The 23854-nt window shown below is 50.2% G+C and overlaps 1 protein-coding gene across 3 annotated transcripts in view; it reads left to right on the top strand.

The window, feature by feature from the left end:
* Positions 1–23600, top strand: part of VWA5B1 (von Willebrand factor A domain containing 5B1) — a 60437-nt gene extending 36837 nt beyond the window's left edge. For 2 of the 3 annotated variants that reach the window (XM_044938181.2, XM_025278815.3), the window contains exons 15-22: positions 4799–5000; positions 5433–5747; positions 8543–8680; positions 13606–13734; positions 15838–15906; positions 17729–17798; positions 18710–18827; positions 20323–23600. In XM_044938181.2, coding sequence (XP_044794116.2) covers positions 4799–5000; positions 5433–5747; positions 8543–8680; positions 13606–13734; positions 15838–15906; positions 17729–17798; positions 18710–18827; positions 20323–20817 — 1536 coding nt within the window. In that variant the 3' untranslated portion in view covers positions 20818–23600. The remainder of the gene's footprint in view (positions 1–4798; positions 5001–5432; positions 5748–8542; positions 8681–13605; positions 13735–15837; positions 15907–17728; positions 17799–18709; positions 18828–20322) is intronic. The other variant, XR_006549064.2, reaches the window with a different exon arrangement.
* The last annotated feature ends 254 nt before the right edge of the window (positions 23601–23854 follow it).

Below are 23854 nucleotides of genomic sequence, written 5' to 3'. Positions count from 1 at the left end.
GCGGTAACTCTCGGTTGCGGGGCTGTCCTATGTACTATAGAATGTGGAGCAGCTTCCTTGGCCTTTATCCACTGGTTGCCAGTAACACTACCATCCCCAGTCGGGACAACCAAACACGTCTGCAGACACTGCCAACCGTCCCCAGGGCAGGGCAGCAAAATCACCAGGTTTGAGAAACACCGTGGTAACCCGAATGGATGTTTGCTATGATCTGTATGCCTCAGCCCATTTTCTTACAAATGGGCTTTGCATAGCATTGTCATTGTGAGTCTGTGGTTCCATAAAAGTAGCCTTTCATCCTCCCATTCCCCTCAATAACCCCATCCCTCCCTATCTGCACATATACATAAGCCCTCTGCGCTCCCCAGCGATGGAAACACCGCCACCTTGTCCCTGAAGGTGCTTCTCTGTGCTTAGCCAGGAACCATTCAATGCGGTTAGAAGACACTGACTTTGGAGTCAGACAGGCGTTGCTTAACCTCTCTGAGTCCCAACTTTTCATCTCTGCAAAGGAGAGACTAGCTTGTCAGACGACTGGACTAAGAGTCAGCAACAGATGTTTACTGGGAGCCAACCGTAGGTGGAAGACTCTTGCAGCATCTGCTGATAAGAGATAAAGTAGCTAGTGCAGCACCTGGCACACAGTAGGTGTCCTTTATTTTTTTAGTTTCTTTTTTTAATGCATCTGTTTGTAACTGAAGGGTAATTGCTTTGCAACGTTGGGTGCACCAACATGAATCAGCGCAGGTAAACGTATGTCCCTCCCTCGAGAGCCTCTCTCCCACTTCTCAGCCCAGCCCACCCCTCCAGTTTGTCACAGAGCACTGGTTTGAGCTCCCTGAGTCACCCAGCAAATTCCCACTGGCTGTCTATTCTACATGCGGTAGTGAGCACGTGTCCAGCCTGCTCTCTCCATTCGTCCCTCTCTCTCCTTCCCTGCCTGTGTCAACAAGTCTGTTCTCTACATCTGCGTTTCCATTGCTGCCCTGCAAATAAGTTCATCAGTACCATCTTTCTAGATTCCATATACACACATGTTAATATGTAACATTTGTTTTTCTCTTTCTGACTTACTTCACTGTGTATAATAGGCTCTAGGTTCATCCACCTCATTAGAACTGACTCATGTATTCCTCTTTACAGCTGAGTAATATTCCATATTGTATATGTAACACAGTCCTTTATCCATTCATCTGTCAACGGACATTTAGATCGCTCCCATGTCCTAGCTATTGTAAATAGTGTTGCAGTGAAGGTTGGGGTACATGTGTCTTTTTAAGTTGTGGTTTTCTCAGGGTTTATGCCCCGTGGTGAGATTGTTGGGTGAAATGGTATCCTTTATGCACAGTTCTGCTTGGTGAGAGCTCTGGACAGTTTGGCTTCTCTCCTGCTCACTTCTGACCCATCTTTGTTTATTGTTCCCTATCCCCTTCTTGATTTCTTCCACAACGTGATAATCCCCAGTATACTTACGTGAATGCATATGTATGCACACACACACACATACACACTCCCTGCAGCCTACGGATGGGTGAAGGGGGCTGAGTCTTAGACTAATTTGTTGCTGTGGAACCTGTAGCAGTCTCTATTTTTCAGTGTGGGTGGTGATTTTGGAACAGGAGTGAGGGGAATCCCAGTCTCTGATGGCGATAAAGAGGTTAAGGATGTCCCGGGACTCAGCAGCCTTGTCTGGGTACCAGTTCCCACTGAGGCCATCCTAAAAGGGACCAGTCTCTTTCATCTCCCAGACCCTTGTATCATCCCCAGGACCTCAGGCCCAGAGGAAACAGGAAGGCCATCTCTAACCCCTGCCCCCAAGAAGCCCCCTCTACTTGGGGAAGTACAGTCCTCTTTCCAGTAAATATTTGATAGAGATGAGAAAGACTCTGTAGTTAACCATTAGTCTAAAAACTAAGGGGCAGTTTCTCTCTGTTACACCCAAGTGTCTTTGTTCCCCTACACCCTCCTCCTTCCAGGCAGGTGTACATGTTCCCAGAGGTACAACTTTTATTTTTAACTAATTTAATATTCTTTAATTACAAAAGTAATACATACTTCAATTCAGTTCAGTCGCTCAGTGGTGTCCGACTCTTTGCGACCCCATGAATCGCAGCACACCAGGCCTCCCTGTCCATCACCAACTCCTGGAGTTCACTCAAACTCACGTCCATCAAGTCAGTGATGCCATCCAGCCATCTCATCCACTGTCGTCCCCTTCTCCTCCTGCACCCATCCCTCCCAGCATCAGAGTCTTTTCCAATGAGACAACTCTTCACATGAGGTGGCCAAAGTACTGGAGTTTCAGCTTTAGCATCATTCCTTCCAAAGAAATCCCAGGGCTGATCTCCTTCAGAATGGACTGGTTGGATCTCCTTGCAGTCCAAGGGACTCTCAAGAGTCTTCTCCAACACCACAGTTCAAAAGCATCAATTCTTCGGTGCTCAGCTTTCTTCACAGTCCAACTCTCACATCCATACATGACCACAGGAAAAACCATAGCCTTGACTAGACGAAACTTTGTTGGCTAAGTAACTTTCCTTCCAAGGAGTAAGCGTCTTGTAATTTCATGGCTGCAGTCACCATCTGCAGTGATTTTGGAGCCCCCCAAAATAAAGTCAGCCACTGTTTCCACTGTTTCCCCATCTATTTTCCATGAAGTGATGGGACCAGATACCACGATCTTAGTTTTCTGAATGTTGAGCTTTAAGCCAACTTTTTCACTCTCCACTTTCACTTTCATCAAGAGGCTTTTTAGTTCCTCTTCACTTTCTGCCATAAGGGTGGTTTCATCTGTATATCTGAGGTTATTGATATTTCTCCCGGCAATCTTGATTCCAGCTTGTGCTTCTTCCAGTCCAGCGTTTCTCATGATGTACTCTGCATATAAGTTAAATAAGCAGGGTGACAATATACAGCCTTGACGTACTCCTTTTCCTGTTTGGAACCAGTCTGTTGTTCCATGTCCAGTTCTAACTGTTGCTTCCTGACCTGCATACTAGGGTTCTCAATAAAGAAAAACCCTTAAACAGTTCGGTTGAATATAAAGTCAAAGTACCCCTCTCTTGTACCTTGTGCCCACTTGGTTGGGGCATTTCCTTCCAAAAATACTACACACACTCAAAAACACACATATGCAACACACGTATATGTTTTGAATAATCACATATACAAACTGCTCTCCAATTTACTGTTTAAATGTCTTTTTAATTCACTTCTTATATCCAGTAAAAATTACTCTGCTTGGTGAACATCTCTATGAGTTTTGACAAATACATGTAGTCATGTAACTCTCTCCACAATCAAAATATGGAACAGTTGAAATTTTTTAAAATATAAATTTTATCTTGGATATCTTCCTGTATAGGTGTAGAAAAAATCTACGACTTTCATTTCAGTGTTGTATGATGTTCCACTGCACAGAGGTACCGTAACGTATTTTGGCTTCCTAAGTGGCTCAGTGGTAAAGAATCTGCCTGCAATGCAGGAGGCTCAGGTTCAGTCCCTGGGTCGGAGAGATTTCCTAGAGGAGGAAATGGCAACCCACTCCAGTATTCTTGCCTGGGAAATCTCACGGACAGAGGAGCCTGGTGGGCTACAGTCCACGGGGTCGCAAAAGAGTCCAGTGTAACTTAGCGACTGAACCACAACCACCATGATGTATACACTATCCCCTATCAATGGCCTTTTAGAAAGTTTCCAGATTTTCACTTTCTCAAACAGTCCCACAACAAATATACAGCACATGCACATGGATATTTTCATCCTTGTGTGTTGCCACAGAATTAAATTCCTAAAAGTGGAATCGCTGGGTCAAAGTAGCTTGTGCATTTTCAATGCTGACAGATGGCACATTGCTAAATCGTTCTCCCGCAGGAGTGCTTCAGCGCAGTGGCCCATCAACAGTCCATGAGAACTCCTGTCTCCTCCTTGGCAACAAGGGTGTCGTCAAACATTTAAATATTTGCTAATCCATAGATGGAAAAATTATAACTTATTTCAATTTAGAATATGCTCCTGAGACTGAGCATTTTTTCACAGGCTTATATAATACTTTTCTCATAAAAGCATTTTGTTGAAAATGATGTTTGTCATGCATGCTGCAAATATATTTCCCAGTTGACTTCTTGCCTTTTGAAGTGTTTTGTACTAGCATTGGACAGATTAAATCCACAAAACAGAAGTCCAGAAATAAAACCAAATGTTCATGACAGCTTTGTTAGGATCGAGGCGGAGAACTGATAAACTGCAGGGACTCGATGAACGAACTGTCATCAGTGAATCGTGATGACATTTGTACTATTCAGAAAACCAAAGAAAAGGCTGTTTTCTATTTCCTCACACCAAAATAATTTTTGTTTTTGTGTGAATCAAAGATTTAGACAAAAACAGAATCACAAAAATTCTAGAATTTTTTTTTCCTATTCGGAAAGACTTTTTAGCATGACAAATGGGAAGACATAAGGGGAAAGGTTGGTAATTATAACCACACACACAAAGTTTTAAACTTTACGGCCAAAAACAAAACCAAAAAAAAAAAAAAAGTGGGTTTAGAATATTATCCATGGTACATGATTTTCCCACGGTTTTCTGTGGTTTGGACTTTATCCACGATTTGGGATTATTTGTGCTGATGTTTCTCATGGGTAGTGGAGAGCAGTTCACGTGTCCTTGGGCGCTATGGGGGCAGTCCCCAGGGAGGAGCTGTGATGTGCCAGGGAAAGAGCTGTGGCTGGGGGGCAGAGGGGAGGGGGCCCACCGCCAGGAGCTCAGCCTTCTCCTCTTCCTCTTGCGTTCTTAGCCCTTACTGAACGGTGGCCCGGACCTGAGCCAGGGTCCCAAACTCCGGGGTCCAGGGGCCCGCAGGCCCTCTCTGCTGCCCCAAGGCTGCCAGCCCTTCCTGCCCTCCAACCAGGAGACCCAGGCCTGGAGCCCCATGAAAGAGTTGGATCTTGGGTCCAATTTGAAGCCTCCCTCAGAGAGCCGCAGCCCTGGGGACCTGGGTAAGTGTCCACAGGGCCTAAGACCTGATTGGGGACACGGAGGAATCCTAAGCTGGAGCCCATCCTGGGGGAGGTGGGGCGGTGTCTGATATGGCCCATCCCTGCCAGGGACCTCACCAACCCCTCCTTCCCAATCAACCTGGTCTTTGGGCTACCTGCGAGGCTCCCATACTTCCTCCCCGCAGAGTGCTCCCCACTCTCTGGCCCCCTCAGGTACTGACTTCCTGGGAGGGGGGTCTGCCCTACTCTTGGGGACAAGCCCGTGCTACCCCTGTTCTCCTAAGGAGCATTGTGGGTTCCCTGGGGCGGGAGGAGCGAGGCGGGACTGTCCTTGCTTAGTGTCTGCATCCCGGGGAGTTATGTAATGTCCTCTGGGAGTGGACCCTCTGTCCTGCAGCTCAGCTCTCAGCCCGCTTGTTCCTCCGCCCGCAGAGCCGTCCCATCACCCCTCTGCCTTCGCGACGGAGACGTCCTCCAACTGGGAGCCCCTGGCCGAGTCTGAGGAGCGGGCCAGCCCCAGCAGGCCCTCCACCCCAGGCCCCGTGCTGGGCAAGGCCGTGGTCAAGGGCCTGCGGGACAGCCAGCATTTGCAGTGGGAAGTGAGCTTCGAGCTGGGGCCTCCCGGCCCCGAGAGGGGCGGCGCGCAAGAGCCCGACCTGTGGAGCGAGACCTTCCACCACCTGGCGGCGCGCGCCATCATCCGGGATTTCGAGCAGCTGGCGGAGCGAGAGGGTGAGATTGAGCAAGGTGAGCGCCGCGGGCCCGCCCCTCCACGCGGCCCCGCCCCCTCATCACAGCCCTGCCCCCGCTCGGCCCCGCCCCCTCACTACAGCCCTGCCCCTCACAGCGGCTCCGCCCCTTCCGCGCAGCTACCCCCTCAACGCGGAGCGGCCCTGCCCCTTGCCTCTCTCCCGCCCATCCTCGCGGCCCCGCCCCTCCGATAAGCCCCGCCCCTTGCCTCTCCCCCAGGGGCCGCCCTCTTTCCTGGCCCCATCCCTTACTTCTCTCCGCAGCCCTGCCACCGCCCAGCGCTCCACCTCCTTTCCCCATCGCTGCCTCCAGTTGCATCCCTTGAACCCCACTGTCCGCCTCCCAACACACACACACCCCGACACACACGGCCGAGGGCTCCACCTCTTGCTTGATCTGCCCGATGACCTGTTCTCTCTTCCCTCCTTTCCCCCTGCTCCCTGCTATGGGTCCCTCAATAACCTCAGATATGCAGGTGACACCACACTTATGGCAGAAAGTGAAGAACTAAACAGCCTCTTGATGAAAGTGAAAGAGGAGAGTGAAAAAGTTGGCTTAAAACTCAACATTCAGAAAACTAAGATCATGGCCTTCCGTCCCATCACTTCATGGCAAATAGATGGGGAAACAGTCGCAGACTTTATTTTCTTGGGCTCCAAAATCACTGCAGATGGTGACTGCATCCATGAAATAAAAAGACGCTTGCTCCCTGAAAGAAAAGTTATGACCAACCTAGACAGCATATTAAAAAGCAGAGACATTACTTTGCCAACAAAGGTCCATCTAGTTAAAGCTATGGAGAAGGAAATGGCAACCTACTCCAGTATTCTTGCCTGGACAATCCCAGGGACGGAGGAGCCTGGTGGGCTGCCGTCTATGGGGTGGCACAGAGTCAGACATGACTGAAGCGACTTAGCAGCAGCAACAGCAGCAGTCAAAGCTATGGTTTTTCCAGTGGTCATGTATGGATGTGAAACTTGGACCATAAAGAAAGCTGAGCACTGAAGAATTGATGCTTTTGAACTGTGCCAGGGAGGCCTGGCATGTTGCAGTCCAAGGGGTCACAAGGAATTGGACACAAATGAGTAACTGAACTGAACTGAACTGGACTGTAGGACTCTGGAGACAGTACCATGAGGACCACCCTATTCCACCTCCCTAGCTCCTCTTGGACCACACCTCTCCTCCCACAGAACCCTCTAGGCCTAATCGGTCCACCCGTCACCCTTCGAGGCCATTTATTGAGTACAGATCAGCTGGGGGTCAGGCTGAACAGCATAGTGACCACCGTCATCCCCGTCCTTACTTATGAGTGCTTGACACAGACCAGCTGGAGGGCCAGCCAACATAAATCAAATAATTATCAGTTCAGTTCTGTTCAGTTCAGCCGCTTAGTCGTATTCGACTCTGCAACCCCATAAATCGCAGCACGCCAGGCCTCCCTGTCCATCACCAACTCCCAGAGTTCACTCAGACTCACTCATGTCCATCAAGTCAGTGATGCCATCCAGCCATCTCATCCTCTGTCATCCCCTTCTCCTCCTGCCCCCAATCCCTCCCAACATCAGAGTCTTTTCCAATGAGACAACTCTTCGCATGAGGTGCCCAAAGGACTGGAGTTTCAGCTTTAGCATCATTCCTTCCAAAGAAATCCCAGGGCTGATCTCCTTCAGAATGGACTGGTTGGATCTCCTTGCAGTCCAAGGGACTCTCAAGAGTCTTCTCCAACACCACAGTTCAAAAGCATCAATTCTTTGGCGCTCAGCCTTCTTCACAGTCCAACTCTCACATCCATACATGACCACTGGAAAAACCATAGCCTTGACTAGATGGACCTTTGTTGGCAAAGTAATGTCTCTGCTTTTGAATATGCTATCTAGGTTGGTCATAACTTTTCTTCCAGTAAACATCTTTTAATTTCATGGCTGCACACCATTAATTGAGTGCATTTGTCCTAATGCTATTAAGAAGAAACTTAGGAATTCAAGCAATTGTATAACAGGGATGGTGGGGAGGCTCATTTACTCCAGCAACTGGGGCAAACTTTCAAGAAAGTGATTGCTGAGCTCTTGATGAAGCATATTTGGAGAACAGATACGGATATACATAGAGAATATTTCTATTGTTTGTTATAATTTATGCCTTATTTATATAATAATATTACATGGTTTTTGTTTTATATTATTTGTAGTTTTGTATGTTATTTTTTTCTTCCCATGAGCACTTTTCCTTATAGTTTACAGGACATTTGTCCATCATTCATGCCAAGAAGACTCCTCACCTGTTCAGTAGGAAGAGTCTGGACTTTGGGGTCAGGCCATCCTGTGTCCTGATCTCAGGTCCATTCCTAAGTTGCTGTGTGACCCTGTGCGCCCCACTCCCCCTTTCTGGTTTGTCTCTATGAGGCGAATCTATGGTCCCCATGCAGCCAGGAGACCTGCAGAAAGATTCTCAGCACACAGCTGCAAAATGAAAATAGAAAATACTGCCAACACAGAGATTTGGGTTTTTTTAATAACACTAAAGTTATTTAAGGAAAGCAACTGTCATTTTTATTAGCTATCTTACCTCTTTTACATTAAAATAGCCTTATTTTATGAAATGATGGTGGAGGTTTTAATAATTTTGAGAGTTTATTTTTTTAATGTCTTTAATGGCAAATTGGTAACCCCTTAATTATAAGGCCTGATTGAATTCTGAAGACGGGGCCACCGACCTAGCCCTCCTTTTAGCCCTCTGGGGAGGTAGGACTTTCCGAGCCCGCACAGTGCCCTCGGCTCCTCCCTCTGCAGGGTCCAGCCGCCGCTACCAGGTGAATGCCGTGCACACCAGCAAGGCCTGCAACGTCATCAGCAAGTACACAGCCTTTGTGCCCGTGGACATAAACAAGAGCCGTTACCTGCCCACCGTGGTGGGATACCCCAACTCCGGTAAGGCAGATGCAGGGTCCTCCCAGTGGGCTGGAGGGGGGTCTGGGGTGCAAAGGAGCCTAGACCGGTGGGAAGGGGTGCAGGGAAAGGCCTAGAAGTGAAAAAGCCCCAGGCAGAGAGGGTCTGACCTCCAGGGGGTGGGAGGCTCACGAGCCCCCAGCCTACTGCTCTGCAGAGGGCTGTGAAACTATCCTGCTCCCTTTTTTCCTACTAAATGAATTTGACTTTATTGTCCTTTTTCCATTTGGCATGTGTCACTGTAGAAAATTCTAAAATATTGAAAGATGCAGATGGACCTCGAGGTGATCGTACTAAGTGAAGTAAGCCAGACAGAGAAAGGCAAATATCATAGGCTGTCACTTATATGTAGAATCTACAAAAAAACGATACATATGAACTTACTTTCAAAACAGAAACAGACCCACAGACAGAGAAAACAAACTTGTGGTTATCAAAGAGGGAAGTGGGGGAAGGATAAATCAGGAGTTGAGGATTAACAGATACACATTGCTGCTGCTGCTGCTGCTGCTAAGTCACTTCTGCTGCTGCTGCTGCTAAGTCGCTTCAGTCGTGTCCGAGCCCACTAGGCTCCTCGGTCCATGGGATTTTCCAGGCAAAAACACTGGAGTGGGTTGCCATTTCCTTCTCCAATGCATGAAAGTGAAAAGTGAAAGTGAAGTCACTCAGTGGTGCCCGACTCTTAGCGACCCCATGGACTGCAGCCTACCAGGCTCCTCCGTCCATGGGATTTTCCAGGCAAGAGTACTGGAGTGGGGTGCCATTGCCTTCTCCGGATATACACACTACTGTATATAAAATAGGTGAACAGTAAGGACCTACTGTATAGCATAGGGAACTATACTCAATATGTCATAATAACCTAAATGCAACGGATATAATGTGTATAACTGAATCACTTTGCTGTATACCCGAAACTAGCACAGCATTGTAAATCAACTACACTTCAATGGAAAATAAATAAAAATAAAATATAGAAAGACATTAAGCACATAAAAGTGACTGGAACTGACAGTCATCCTGAAATGAGTACTAATTACCCCCTTGGTGTGATCATCCTTCCAGACTTCTATGAGTATCTATATGTAGAGAAATCAAAAGATAGATCATTTTGTGTGAATTGAATCATACCAATATGTGCTATATCTTACAAACTCTGGGTGTGGGAAATATGTTTCCACTTTTCATTTTAATAGTAACAATTCCAGTGGTAAAGAAGCTGTTGGCTAATGCAGGAGATGCAAGAGACATGGGTTCAATCCCTCAGTCAGGAAGATCCACCGACTCCAGTATTCTTGCCTGGGAAACTCCATGGACAGAGGAGCCTAGTGGGCTGCAGTCCATGGGGTCACAAAGAGTCAGACATGACTAAGCACATGGCAGGGAGCAATCTTCATAACAGCCAATTAGACAGTGTTCCAAGCACTGTATATATATTAAATCATTTAGTCCTCAAACAGCTCTGCAGAGAAGACACCATTACCCTCGTTTTACAGATGCGGAAGCAGAGGCAAAGGGGGTGAGTCATGCCCACAGTCACGCAGCACAAACAGCAGTCAGGCTTTAACTCGCAGCGACCCGGTTTCAGAGTCTGCGCCCTCTGCGATCGCGCTCCACTGCCTCTTAAGGTTTATCTCAACCTATTTAACCAGCCCTGGGCCAGGAAGATCCCTGGGCCAGGAAGATCCCCTGGAGAAGGGAATGGCAACCCACTCCAGTATTCTGGCCTGGAGAATTCCGTGGACAGAGGAGCCTGGCGGGCTACCATCCATGGGGTCACAAAGAGTCAGACACGACTGTGCAACTAACGCTATTATTATTAAACCTTCTGTTTGTTCCCCCTTTTGATTATTGTAAATTATGCTGCAAAGGACATCTTTGTACATGGTCTGGTTATCTCCTCGGGGTTAATTGACATTCAGAATTAAGATTGCATATCAAAGGATTGGCCCTTTAAAAAAAAAAAAACAAAATCTTTTGGCCCCTCAACCAGAGATCAAACCATGCCCCCTACAGTGGAAGCATGGATTCTTAACCACTGAACCACCAGGGAAGTCCTGACCCATCTTAAATTGTTGTAACGTAAGCTATCAAACTAGGCCTACCTTCAGAGGTTATCCTGTGTTATCCACTCTCGCCAACACTGAAAATTGTTTATCCTTCTAAACCTACAATCTGAGAGGGGAAGAAAGTATCTTTGGGGAATTTCTTTAGCTTCTTTGTTGAAAACTTTTCAGAGGTTTATAAACTCTATGTACTTTTTCTTTCCTAAATTTCATTTTCTGTCCTTTGCAGCAGCTTTTTCTTTTTAAAGCAGACCTCTTGACAGAATTGTATTTGGAAATAAAATACGCCTTTTCTCATTCCTCTTGCCCCTCTGCCCTGCTTTCTAAAAATCTATGGCACCAAAATTTTCAATATTCCACTCCCTCTCTCTCTGCCTCACTTCCTCTGATTTCAGATTCTGACCAGCCGCCCAAGCTGTCACTCCACTGGCCTTCTCACCCACTGGGCACTGTCACCCTGAATGATGCTCACCCCCTCCCACTCATCTCTGACCATTTGTAGCCCCTATAGCTAAAAAAACAGTCTGGGAGTTTTAGGGACCAGGCCTGTGTCTTAACCCAAGTCTCATAGCCCCCTGAGGTCTGGATCAACACTTCCCAAAGTGTGTTCTAGGAGGCTGGAACCCCAGTTTCATGTCCTGTTAATGGCCATTCAGCACAAAAAAACAGGAAATACCAGATAAGGGGAAAACATTTCCCAACCACTGGATTAAATAAAGCTCAAAAGTTTTCTTTACTGCAGGACTTCTCAGAGCCTTTAGGGTGCTAGCATACATCAAGAGGCCCAGAGAATGGACCACAGGATGAGTTCAGTTCAGTCGCTCAGTCATGTCCAACTCTTTCCCACAGACTGCAGCACGCCAGACCTCCCTGTCCATCACCAACTCCCAGAGCCTGCTCAAACTCATGTCCATTGAGTCGATGATGCCATCCAACCATCTCATCCTCTAGTGTCCCTTCTCCTCCTGCCTTCAATCTTTCCCAGCATCAGGGTCTTTTCTAAGGAATCAGTTCTTCACATCAGGTGGCCAAAGGATTGGAGCTTCAGCTTCAGCATCAGTCCTTCCAATGAATATTCAGGACTGATTTCCTTTAGGTTGGACTGATTGGATGTTCTTGCAGTCCAAGGGACTCTCAAGAGTCTTCTCCAACACCACAGTTCAAAAGCATCAAGTCTTCTGTGCTCAGCTTTCTTTATAGTCCAACTCTCACATCCATATATGACTACTGGAAAAATCATAGCTTTGACTAGACAGATCTTTGTTGGCAAAGTAATGTCTCTGCTTTTTAATATGCTGTCTAGGTTGGTCATAGCTTTTCTTCCAAGGAGCAAGTGTCCTTTAATTTCATGGCTGCAATCCCCATCTGCAGTGATTTTGGAGCCTAAGAAAATTAAGTCTCTCACTGTTTCCCCTTCTATTTGCCATGAAGTGATGGGACTGGATGTCATGATCTTCATTTTTTGAATATTGAGTTTTAAGCCAGCTTTTTCACTCCTCTTTCACTTTCATCAAAACACTCTTTTGTTCCTTTTCGCTTTCTGCCATAGAGTTGGTGTCATCTGCATATCTGAGGCTATTGATATTTCTCCCCTCAATCTTGATTCCAGCTTGTGCTTCATCCAGCCTCGCATTTTGCATAGAAGTTAAATAAGCAGAGTAATAATATGCAGCCTTGTCGTACTCCTTTCCCAATTTGGAACCAGTCCGTTGTTCCATGTCCAATACTAACTGTTGCTTCTTGACCTGCATACAGATTTCTCAGGAGGCAGGTCAGGTGGTCTGGTATTCCCATCTCTTTAAGAATTTTCCACAGCTTGTTGTGATCCACGCAGTCAAAGGCTTTGACATAGTCAGTAAAGCTTCCCTAGTGGCTCTGATGGTGAAGAGTCTGCCTCCAATATGGGAGACCTCAGTTTGATCCCTGGGTTGGAAAGATCCCCTGGAGAAGGGAATGGCAACCCACTCTGATACTCTTGCCTGGAAAATCCCATGGGCAGAGAAGCGTGGTGGGCCACAATCCATGGGGTTGCAAAGAGTCAGACACAACTGAGCAACTAACAGTATGAAACGTCTTCAAAATTTACTCTTCAGGAGAACTCTTCATGTTTAGGAACAACTTACAAATTAGTGTTCTCCAAGAATGGAGTTCCCCAAAACACACTGTTGGGTGTTGTAGCTTCATCCCTGATGGTGATGCTCTGGGATGTTCTGGTGATGCTCTGGGGAGGCGGAAACTGGGACCTCAGTTTCTGAGGTGGCAGACTGGGAGGAAGGGAAATGGGGTGCTTCTGAGAAAACCAACATTTTCTAACTAACACTGCTGCTTTCTGAACATTATCTCAGCAATACTACTTACCTGGCAAGGTGAGTATTATTATCCCCATTTTCCAGGTAAAGACACTGAGGCTCAGAGTGGTCAGCAGTCCACCCAGCTAGTAAGAGATGGGACTGGGGTTCAAACCGAGGTCATTCTGGCTCCAAAGCTCACAGTCTTGCCTTCTGCAATGCCTTCCTCCTTTTAGATAATTGACAGGCTAAAGCTAGAACCATTCCTGCCAGCCTTGAACGTGTCAGTCGCTCAGTCGTGTCTGACTTTTTGAGACCCCCATGGACTGTAGCCTGCCAGGCTCCTCTGTCCATGGGATTTTCCGGGCAAGAATACTGGAAACGGTTGCCATTTCCTCCTCCAGGGGATCTTCCCGACCCAGGGACCAAGCCTGGGTCTCCTACATTGCAGGCAGATTCTTTCCCATCTGGTCCACCAGGGAGACCCTGGGGACAAGGCAAAAGCCTAGCACAGTTGTACCCACCTGACCACCTTCTCCTCATCCTCGCAAAGGTGCTGCGTTGCGGATGGTCAGCTCTCGGGTCCTGACTCGACAGTGGAAGGGCACTTCTGGATTTGGGCGGTCCCAGACCATGCTTGGAGAAGACTCAGCTGCAGGGGACAGCAAATATCAGAATCTAAGTAAGAACTGCCTCAGTGTGTTCTGGAGTCTGGGCCTCTGGGTCCCTACACCCTCGTGTCCGAAGCCATGACGGACTCTCTCTGAGTCTCCAGTCCGGGCCTTCGGAGCCAGAGCAAGGTCAGGCTTCCTGAATTCTCTGAGGCCTGAGACAGGCAGAGGGGCTGAGCACGGCCCAGGTATGCCGCCGGGACCAGAGAGCAGACTGGCCTCCCTGCCCACGTGCCCACACCACACCCCAGCTCTCCCCTTGCAAGGTGCAGTGACCCCAGGCTGTTCCCTGCTTCCAACGTCTGAGTCCTCCCAGGCACTGAATGCCAGGAAACCTAAAAGTCAAGGGAAAAGGCAGCTCCATCTGTTCAGGTCCCACCGTCTGCTTACTCTAGGATTCCCCAAAGCTTCCTTTTGACCATCACCAAATTTCATTGTGCCTGAAGCTTGGGGCCCTGAAGATCCATGATTTGGTCATTTGGCGATCTTGCGCACATTCACAGGACACCCTGTGTCCTGGAAGTCTGCGTGTCTTTTTGTCCTGCTACAGACAGCCTGACCGCTGCACCCATCCCAGCCCCTTCCTCCGTGCCCTCACGTGTACCCTGAGCATCTCCTGCCTTCCTCTGAGCGTGGGAAGAGCATCAGAGTCCCACCTGACTGCCAGCCCCAACATCCAGACAATAGCCCTATTGTACCTGAGGGATTAGAAAGTACGCACGGACACTGATAGGTTCAAAAAGGAATAGTGTGAGAGGGGGTGAAAATCCGAGGATTTCCTCAGAGATTAAGGAGTTTTGCCCACTCCTTGGTCCCTCAGAGCCTCCAAGGGGAACCTGCTCTATCGCTGAGTCAAGCTGGGCTCCCAGCCTAGAAGAAACTTCTGGTCTACCCTTTCCAATCTCTGTAGCTCAGCTCTTGGTGGCCCATGACTCCAATCAAAATCACAAATCCCTCCTTTTCTAATTGTCTTCTAATTCATACCCGGTGTGCATGACTGCTAAACTCTTCGTGTACCCCACGCCCTTCCCTCCCTTTCCCTCCCCAAGGAGGGAATGCCTAACACTCACAGAGGGTTTTCTAGGTGCTCAGCACTACTCATTATCCATGACTCTTCACCCCCATCTGAGAGAGTTTCTTTCATTTTCCACATTAAGAGATGAGGAAAGCGAGGCTCAGAGTGGGTAAGTGGCTTACACGAGGGCACGCAGCAGAGGCTCAGTAGAGCCAAGATGCGAACAAGCCCTGTCGGCTCCAGAGTCCATGAGATTGATTAACCACCATGTTCTTTGCCTGCTGGTTGCTTCAGTCATTCGGCCACCGGTTCGCTTTTGTGCTAACCTTACCCCACCCCGCACAGGCACCCAGCAGTAGACAGAACTTCTTGCCCTCAAAAGCTGCTAACAGTCTCAGAGGGGAGACAGAGGCTCAGCAGAACATTTCTGTGTGTGAAGTTTTTCCCATAATTTCGATCATTCCTGAATAGTACATTGCCCATCACTCTCCAGCTGTTAAATAATAATCATAAGAATAATCACCCCAGTACACATATGTGTAATTATTATCCCCATTTTACAGATGGGGAAACTGAGGCTCAGAGCCCTCTGACAAGTCAGTGCCACATTCTGGTGCCTCCTGGAGAACTGACGTGAACCTACCTCTTCCCCCACCACCTCCAACCACCACGTTCAGGCCTCTAACCTGCTCCCACTAACCTGCTGAGTGCATAGCTCGGAGCTTTGCAGATTACATACCACAGGGCAGGCACTGAGCACTGTGTATTATCTCATCTAATCCTTACAACACCACCAAGCAGTACTATTAGCCCCGGTTTGCAATCGAAGCTTATAAAGGAAGTAACTTTCCCTGGGGTCACACAGCTATCCATTGGGACGGCTGGGATTTGAACCCAGACGTGTCCAACTCTTGTGGTGGAGCCGTGGCGGTGTCTCTGGGAGGTGAAGACCCATCCAAACAGGGACGGAAACCTGGACATTGCTCTCCCAGTCCCCCTCTAGGTACCGTGAATTCAGACCAGCATCCTCCTGGGGAGTCTGGGAGGTGCGAAGGGGAGGGCCAGGTAGCTCAGGCCTCACTGGCTCCCTCTGTTGTAGACGTGGAGGAAAGCACCCTGACACCCTTCAGTGAGAGCATGGCCCGTGAGAAGTACGCTACTCTTGAAGGTGAGCTCAGTCTGCCAGTGCTCCTGTTTTTCATTTTGATATTTATTTACTTATTCAGCTGTGCCAGGTCTTAGCTGCAGTACCTGGAATCTTCAATCGTCACAGCATGTGAACACTTAGTTGCGGCGCATGGGATCTAGTTCCCCGACCAAGGATGGAACCCAGGGCCCCTTGCATTGGGAGTGCAGAGTCTTAGCCACTGGACCACCAGCAAAGTCCCTGCCAGCTCTCCCTTGAGTTAAAATAGTAATTGATCTTTGGGCCGAGAGAGTGTCTTAACCCAACAAAGTCCTTGGTTCTTTTAGTCTCCAAACAGCTCCATGCATGATCAGATCAGATCAGATCAGTCACTCAGTCGTGTCCGACTCTTTGCGACCCCATGAATTGCAGCACGCCAGGCCTCCCTGTCCATCACCAACCCCCGGAGTTCACTCAGACTCACGTCCATCGAGTCAGTGATGCCATCCAGCCATCTCATCCTCTGTTGTCCCCTTCTCCTCCTGCCCCCAATCCCTCCCAGCATCAGAGTCTTTTCCAATGAGTCAACTCTTCTCATGAGGTGGCCAAAGTACTGGAGTTTCAGCTTTAGCATCATTCCTTCCAAAGAAATCCCAGGGCTGATCTCCTTCAGAATGGACAGGTTGGATCTCCTTGCAGTCCAAGGGACTCTCAAGAGTCTCCTCCAACACCACAGTTCAAAAGCATCAATTCTTTGGCGCTCAGCCTTCTTCACAGTCCAACTCTCACATCCATACATGACCACAGGGAAAAACCATAGCCTTGACTAGACGAACCTTTGCTGGCAAAGTAATGTCTCTGCTTTTGAATATGCTATCTAGGTTGGTCATAACTTTCCTTCCAAGGAGTAAACGTCTTTTAGTTTCATGGCTGCAGTCACCATCTGCAGTGATTTTGGAGCCCAGAAAAATAAAGTCTGACACTGTTTCCACTGTTTCCCCATCTATTTCCCATGAAGTGATGGGACCGGATGCCATGATCTTCGTTTTCTGAATGTTGAGCTTTAAGCCAACTTTTTCACTCTCCACTTTCACTTTCATCAAGAGGCTTTTGAGTTCCTCTTCACTTTCCGCCATAAGGGTGGTGTCATCTGCATATCTGAGATTATTGATATTTCTCCTGGCAATCTTGATTCCAGCTTGTGTTTCTTCCAGTCCAGCGTTTCTCATGATGTACTCTGCATATAAATTAAATAAACAGGGTGACAATATACAGCCTTGACGTACTCCTTTTCCTATTTGGAATTAAAGCTTTAAAGGAAGGAGACTGAAACTCAGAGCAGGTGAAATGACTTGCCCAAGGTCACACAGCAGGTTGGCAACAGAGCTGGGCCAGGAACCAGGCCTCCCCGTCCCCAGCTGAGGGACCAGTCTCCCACCTCCCTTCTCCCACCTCCTTCTCTCACCTCCCTTCTCCCACCTCCCTTCTCCCACCTCCTCCCGCCTCCCTCCTCCCGCCTCCCTCTGCCCAGAACCTTCCATCAGTGCCCGTAGAAGAAAGTCAGTGCCCCTGCTTGGGGCTGAGGGGGGTTGCCTGCAGCTGTCACTGTCCCCACAGGTAAACTTGCAGAAAATGCAAGGGCTGCCAGCCAAGGGGACTTGGAGGGCTGCTTCTTTACCCAGGAACCCACATCTTTCACCCCTCCCCACACCCACTGGCTCAGAAACAGCCTCATCATTAGCTTGGATCCCTAGGCATACAGGCAAGCCCCCTGCCCCTCTCTGGGACTGTTTCCCCAGTGGGGTGGTGAGCAGTGGGACAAGGTCATCTCTCAGGTCCTAACTTGCATTCTATGGCTCTCCAGGTCCCCTGCGAGGTTTGGCCACCAACACTCTTTCTTCCTTGAAGGCCTCAGACACTCTCTTTGGATCCAGGTACGTGGGGATTTCCACTGGAGGATCCCTCTACTGCCATCCATTTTCAGGGGACTGCCCCTGGTTTGGGGGGCCAGAAGATGGCCCAGCCTGACAGCTGCACAAACGTGAACACTTTGAAGGGTGGCAGGAAGGACCCTTGCCCAGAGACAGCATCGTCTTCAGGTGTCACACTGCTGAAGCCTCCCCCCCACCCCAGATCCCCTTCCCACACCTCCACAATCTCTTTACAAGTGCAGGTCCCCCCGGGAGGGCTGGCATGTGACTGTCTGACACTGGGCTGACCAAGAACATGGTGTCAAAAGAGGGTCCCGGGATGGGATGGAGGGTCAAGAGAGAGGTGGGTGTGCACTCAATCGTGTCTGACTCTTTGCGACCCCATGAGCTGAAGCCCACCCGGCTCCCCTGTCCATGAGGATTCTCCAGGCAGGAACACAGGAGTGGGTTGCCATTTTCTCCAGTAAAGGATCTTCCCCACCCAGGGATCAAACCCGCGTCTCACGATCCTGCATTGGCGGGCGGGTTCTCTACCACTTGTGCTACCTGGGAAGCCCTCGCGTGGGAGGGGACAGATGGATACCTGTGGCTAATTCATGTTGACGTGTGGCAGAAACAAGCACAGCATTGTAGAGCAATTATCCTCCAATTAAAAACATTTTTTTTTTAAATAAAGAGGGTCCTAAAAAGAGTACTACCTCGCCCCTCACTCGAGCTGCTGCTCTAGTGAGTGCCTTGGGGAGACACATTCCCTGGGCCTCAGTTTCCCCCGCTGTCAAAGGAGGAGATCATCTGTCAGACCCCTTCTGGCCAGGACTTTCAGAGGCTGTCGAGGGGCTTCTGGGAAGTGGGGGGAAGACCAGGGACACCCCCGGGATGGTGGCGGTCACTCCTCCTCGGTTCTGCCCACACAGGCTGAGTCTCAACAAGTCTAGGCTGTTGACACGAGCAGCCAAGGGCTTCCTGGGCAAACCGCTGACCAAGACTCCAGACTCAGCCCAAGGGAACCAAAGCTCCAACTACATCCCACTGGTGAGTGCCCTAGACCCCAGACCTCAGCCCCACACGCAGCAGAGGGGCCACACTGGTGCTGTGTGTGTCTGTTTTTCAATACATTAAAAAAAAAAAAAAAAAAGCCTTGAAATGAGTCACCAGAAAGTGAAAAGAACACCCTGGGGACGTGTACTGTGTTTAGCAAGTGGCTCTGCAGACACACCAGCCTGCAGGGCAGGGTGAGGAGCCCTAGCCAGGAGTGAGTGTCTCTGAACTGAGAAGCAAGGGGGCCTGGTCTTGCCACATCTGGGGCTCAGCAAAGTTGGGGAAAGCAGGTGCTGGAAGGATGGACAGGGTGGGAGCTTCTCTGCCCTGTCCCAGCCCCTGAACACCCAAGTGCTTACGATCACTTGTAGTCTCCAAACATCCCGGACAACAGAGCAGGAGGCATGTAGTCACAAGGATCTGTTGAGTCAGGCACCGTGCTAGACCCTGGGAGATAACCTTGAACCAGGTGAGTGTTATCTCTGAGCTCCAGTCACTCAGTGTCCAGTGGGGACACCTCAAAGGAACCAGGCAGCTCTGATCGCCGGGTGCTGTGACGGGAGACACCGGGTTTGGTGGGGGAGAATGAGGGAAGGGTTGGGAAGATCCCCTGGAAAAGGCAATGGCAACCCACTCCAGTACTATTGCCTGGAAAATCCCATGGACAGAGGAGCCTGGTAGGCTACAGTCCATGGGGTCGCAAAGAGTCGGACACGACTGAGTGACTTCACTCACTAATGAGGGAAGGAGGAGACACCAACTCCAGGCTTGAGGATGGGGAGACATGAGGCATGGCTTCTGGAAGGATGCAAATGGTTAAGCCAAGACCTGAAGGGCGAGGAGTTGTGGCTGACAGTTTACAGAGGAGAGGGCGCCTGGGGGCTGGAGAATAGCGGGGAGGGGAAAGAGTCAAGCACAAACCAGAGCTCTGGGGATTATAGCTTGGATTTATCCCAGAAGAAAATTGAAACTACTGAGTGGATGGCCTCCAAAGAGTGACGTGTCCTATGCCTTGCAGAGACCCCTCAGGACACGGAAAGGATGGGGGGAGGTGGGGGGACAGGGAAGGTAAGGAGGGTTAGGAATAACGTGAAGTGGCAGATGGCGGATTGCAGAGCTGACTAGAGAGTGGGCTCACTGGGACTCGGAAACCAGTGGAGGCGGAGGGAGGAAGCAGGTGGTGAGCTGCCTGGACCACAGTGGATGGTCCCAGCAGCTGAGGTGGGTCCAGCTGCCCGGGACAAGAGGCAGGTTTGGAGTGAAGAAGTTGAGCTGCACTTGGAAGAGCCATCAGAGTGAGCACCAGTGGGATAAGGTGTGGCGATGCTCAGCTGGTCTGGGGGTCCCACAAATCCCACGGGTGGGCAGGGTGAGCTGGCTGGGGGAGGTGAACGGGTGGGCTCTGTATGCCCAGGCTCGGCCATGGCCTGGGGCTCCGTGGGCTGAAAAGCATGAGGCCTACTGAGGGGCTTCCCCCACACACACACAGGTGTCTCTGCAGCTGGCTTCCGGGGCCTTCCTGCTCAACCAAGCCTTCTGCGAGGCCATCCGCATCCCCATGGAGAAGCTCAAGTGGACCTCGCCCTTCACCTGCCACCGGGTGTCGCTCACCGCCCGCCAGCCCCCCAGTCCCCAGCCGTGCACCAGCCCCACGCCCCTGCACCCCTCCTGCGATGGCCTTTCCCAGGAGCCCCTGGCCGAGGGCAGGCCGGGCCAGGAGCCCAGGGCCGTGGTGGAGCACATGGGGAAGCTGTGGGCCACCGTGGTGGCACTGGCGTGGCTGGAGCACAGCTCCGCCTCCTACTTCGTCGAGTGGGAGCTGGTGGCCGCCAAGGCCAGCTCGTGGCTGGAACAGCAGGAGGTGCCTGAGGGCCGCACTCAGGGCACACTCAAGGCTGCCGCCCGCCAGCTGTTTGTACTCCTGCGGCACTGGGACGAGAACCTGGAGTTCAATATGCTCTGCTATAACCCGAATTACGTATAGGGGGGCGGTGGGGAGGCTGGGGTGGCGTGGGAGAGTGAGGGGAATCCCGTGGGCCTGGTAAGCGGCACTCTTGAAAACCATAGCCAATATACTGTTGCTAGAAAGAGTCCTAGACTGGCAATCGGGAGGCCTGAATTCAACATCAACTTTGCTACCACCTACCTGTGTGACTTTAGGCCAGCCTCTGCCTCCTTTCTGGGCCTCAGTGTCCCCACCCATAAAAGAAATGGGTGAGGTGAGGGAGTTGGACTAGGTCTCGAGAATGTCAGATTCCTTTCTGCCTGGACTTCTGGGGAGCCACGGAACTGACTGCCACTGGGGGTTGGAGAAAGACTACATACAGTTTAAATCTCAGTTCTCTCTGGAGGAGGAGCACATGGGCAGACCACCCCCCACCCCCGACCCAGATAAAGGATGGATGAACAGACCCCAAACCTGAAAGTAACCAGACCTGCAAGCTTGCATCTAGGCAGGGGGAGACCACCTCTGCCAGTTGCATTCTGGGACAGGCCCTTGACTCCATGGTGACAGTCCAGGACCCTAAATCCCACCAACAAACAGCCTGGAGAACCATCCTCCCCAGCACTTTACAACAGTCACCTGGGGAACTTTTATTTTGGCTTGGAAGCCCTTCCTATATTTCAGTGTTGGTTTGCAGATTGTGATTTCCTATTCAAAAAGAGGACAAGGGAAGATTCCCTGCAAGGTGAGGTTTAGCATAAAGCCACGTTCTGTGCAAAACCAGTCCCAAAAGAAGAGCCATGGTCATAGAAGTCAGTGGAGAAATGAGAGGACTCCTTAAGTAATTGATATACACTTTCCAGAATTATGTAATGCAAGCTCTATCCACTTGTCTTGAGGGGCTAGAGAGGCTCCCGGTGTCAGCTGCACTCTGGGATAGTGGAGGCCTCCTCTTGCCATAGCATGCGGTGAGAGAGAGAAAGGGGCCTTCTTGGCAACAGAGCTCCATGCTTGGCTGCAGTGCATTTGGGGATGGTGGCTTCAGCTGGGGGCTGTGATTTAGTCAATGAAGTGAAAGACTCTTGAAGCTTCAAAGCAGAGAGCCCCTGGGGACTTCCCTCTCTCAGGCCCGCCGTGTTGGGGACAGGTGTGTTCTAGCCTAGGATTCCCTCATGGCCGGTGCCCAGTCACCTCTGCCCTGTAGACTCCCTTGGGGGTGGGTCTGGACCTCACCTGGGAAGCCCACCAGCTTGGGACCCCAGGCTGAGTCCACACCCTTGCCCACCCCCCTCTCCAAGGCCTTAATCTCTCCTCACCAGGTGGTCCCTTCTGGCCCAGGACCCTGGCATGAAGCCTGCCCCTGCCAGATGTCCCCTTCAGGGGGACCCCACGGATCAAACACCTTCATGAAGCCCCAAGAAGACTCAGTGCCCGGTCTTCAAGGGCTGAGAGAGAGGGCAGGGTTAGCAGGATGCCCATCACACATGGAGAAAAGGCAGTCCCCTCAGGACGGGGCGTGCCATCCCCGTGAATGGAACTACTGTCAGGCTGAGAGCTGAAATGCCTGGCACTAGTTTGGGCAAGTGGCTTCCCCTTTCGGGGTGACCCGGAGCCAGGAAGCAGGGGCTTTCTCCTGCTCCGATAGTCCAGGATTCTCCATCTCTGAGATGGTGACCATGGCGTGCTTGTCTGTGTGACCTTGAACAAGTCCCCCATGCTTTCTGGGCCTCTCTCCCCCTCCACCATGACCAGCTTGGGACTGGGCTGTCCAACTTCCTGTGTTCGGCTGCTTCTGGGTCTCTAAGCTCAGTGCGGACAATGACCTGGGCTCAGGTGGTCCAGTACCTGCCCAGTATGAAACCTGTGCTGTAAGACTCCTAGAAGGAGGAATTGAGAAGCCCAGCAGGGTGGTGGGCATACCACCCCCTTCTCCAGGGAGCGGTTCCCCTACCCAGCACCCAAAGGTGCAGAGGAACAGATCCTCCTTGACTTCAGATAACCCAAGGGCTTTGGGGGACATCTGGATAAGAGGCTTTGTTTAAAGAACTCCAGTGGTATTGACAAGACATGGGTCTCAGAAATCCGCCCCCAGGGTTGCCAAGCAAAGGACCAAAGGGACTGGTTCCAAGGAAGAGGGAAGAACCTTAGGTAACTAGTACAAAAGGTCTTGTGTAGACGAACCATTGCCCCTGTAATCAGGATTGATGTGGATTCCTCTGGATTCTTTGTTAACCTGGCCCCTGCTTTCTAGGTCATGCAGAAGGTCGTTTATGTCCTGCCTGGCTCAAGAATCAGGAGGATACAAATGCTTAATGGCACCGCTCAAAAGAATGCGGAGCTGAAAGCTGGGGAATTTAAGTGCCATTCTAAACGCCGCCGGTAGCGTGCTGTGTGACTTCTGGCAAGCCGCCCACCTCCTCTGGGCCCCATGTCATCTTTTGCAGGAGGAGGAGGTGACGCTAGCTCGGCATTTCCACACTGTTTCTTGGTGGACAGGTGAGTTAGCCATTCATGAGAATCTGTCCAGCAGGCAAATATGCTGGGGAAACACTAAGGAAACAGATTTCCTGAAGTCAGGACAACCAGTCCCACGAATATATAAATACGCATTGCCCGTCTCCAGGAGGTGACGTGAGTCTCTCTCCCCAGGTCATTCAGTTGAGAACATGCTGCTAGATCTCCATTCAGGTTCTTCAGGCGCTGACATTCAAAAAGCCTTTCAGTTCAGTTCAGTCGCTCAGTCTTGTCTGACTCTTTGCGACCCCATGGACTGCAGCACGCCAGGCCTTCCTGTCCATTACCAACTTCCAGAGCTTGCTCATACTCATGTCCATCAAGTCGGTGATGCCATCCAACCATCTCATCCTCTGTCCACCCCTTCTTCTCCCGCCTTCAATCTTTCCCAGCATCAGGGTCTTTTCAAATGAGTCAGTTCTTCACATCAGGTGGCCAAAGTATTGGAGTTTCAGCTTCGGCATCAGTCCTTCCAATGAATATTCAGGACTGATTTCCTTTAGGATGGACTGGTTGGACCTCCTTGCAGTCCATGGGACTCTCAAGAGTCTTCTCCAACACC

Source organism: Bubalus bubalis, chromosome 2 (assembly GCF_019923935.1).
Source record: "Bubalus bubalis isolate 160015118507 breed Murrah chromosome 2, NDDB_SH_1, whole genome shotgun sequence".
Taxonomy (NCBI): Eukaryota; Metazoa; Chordata; class Mammalia; order Artiodactyla; family Bovidae; genus Bubalus; species Bubalus bubalis.
The sequence above is the reverse complement of the archived record's forward strand: the minus strand, read 5'-3'. Positions and strand labels throughout refer to the sequence as shown.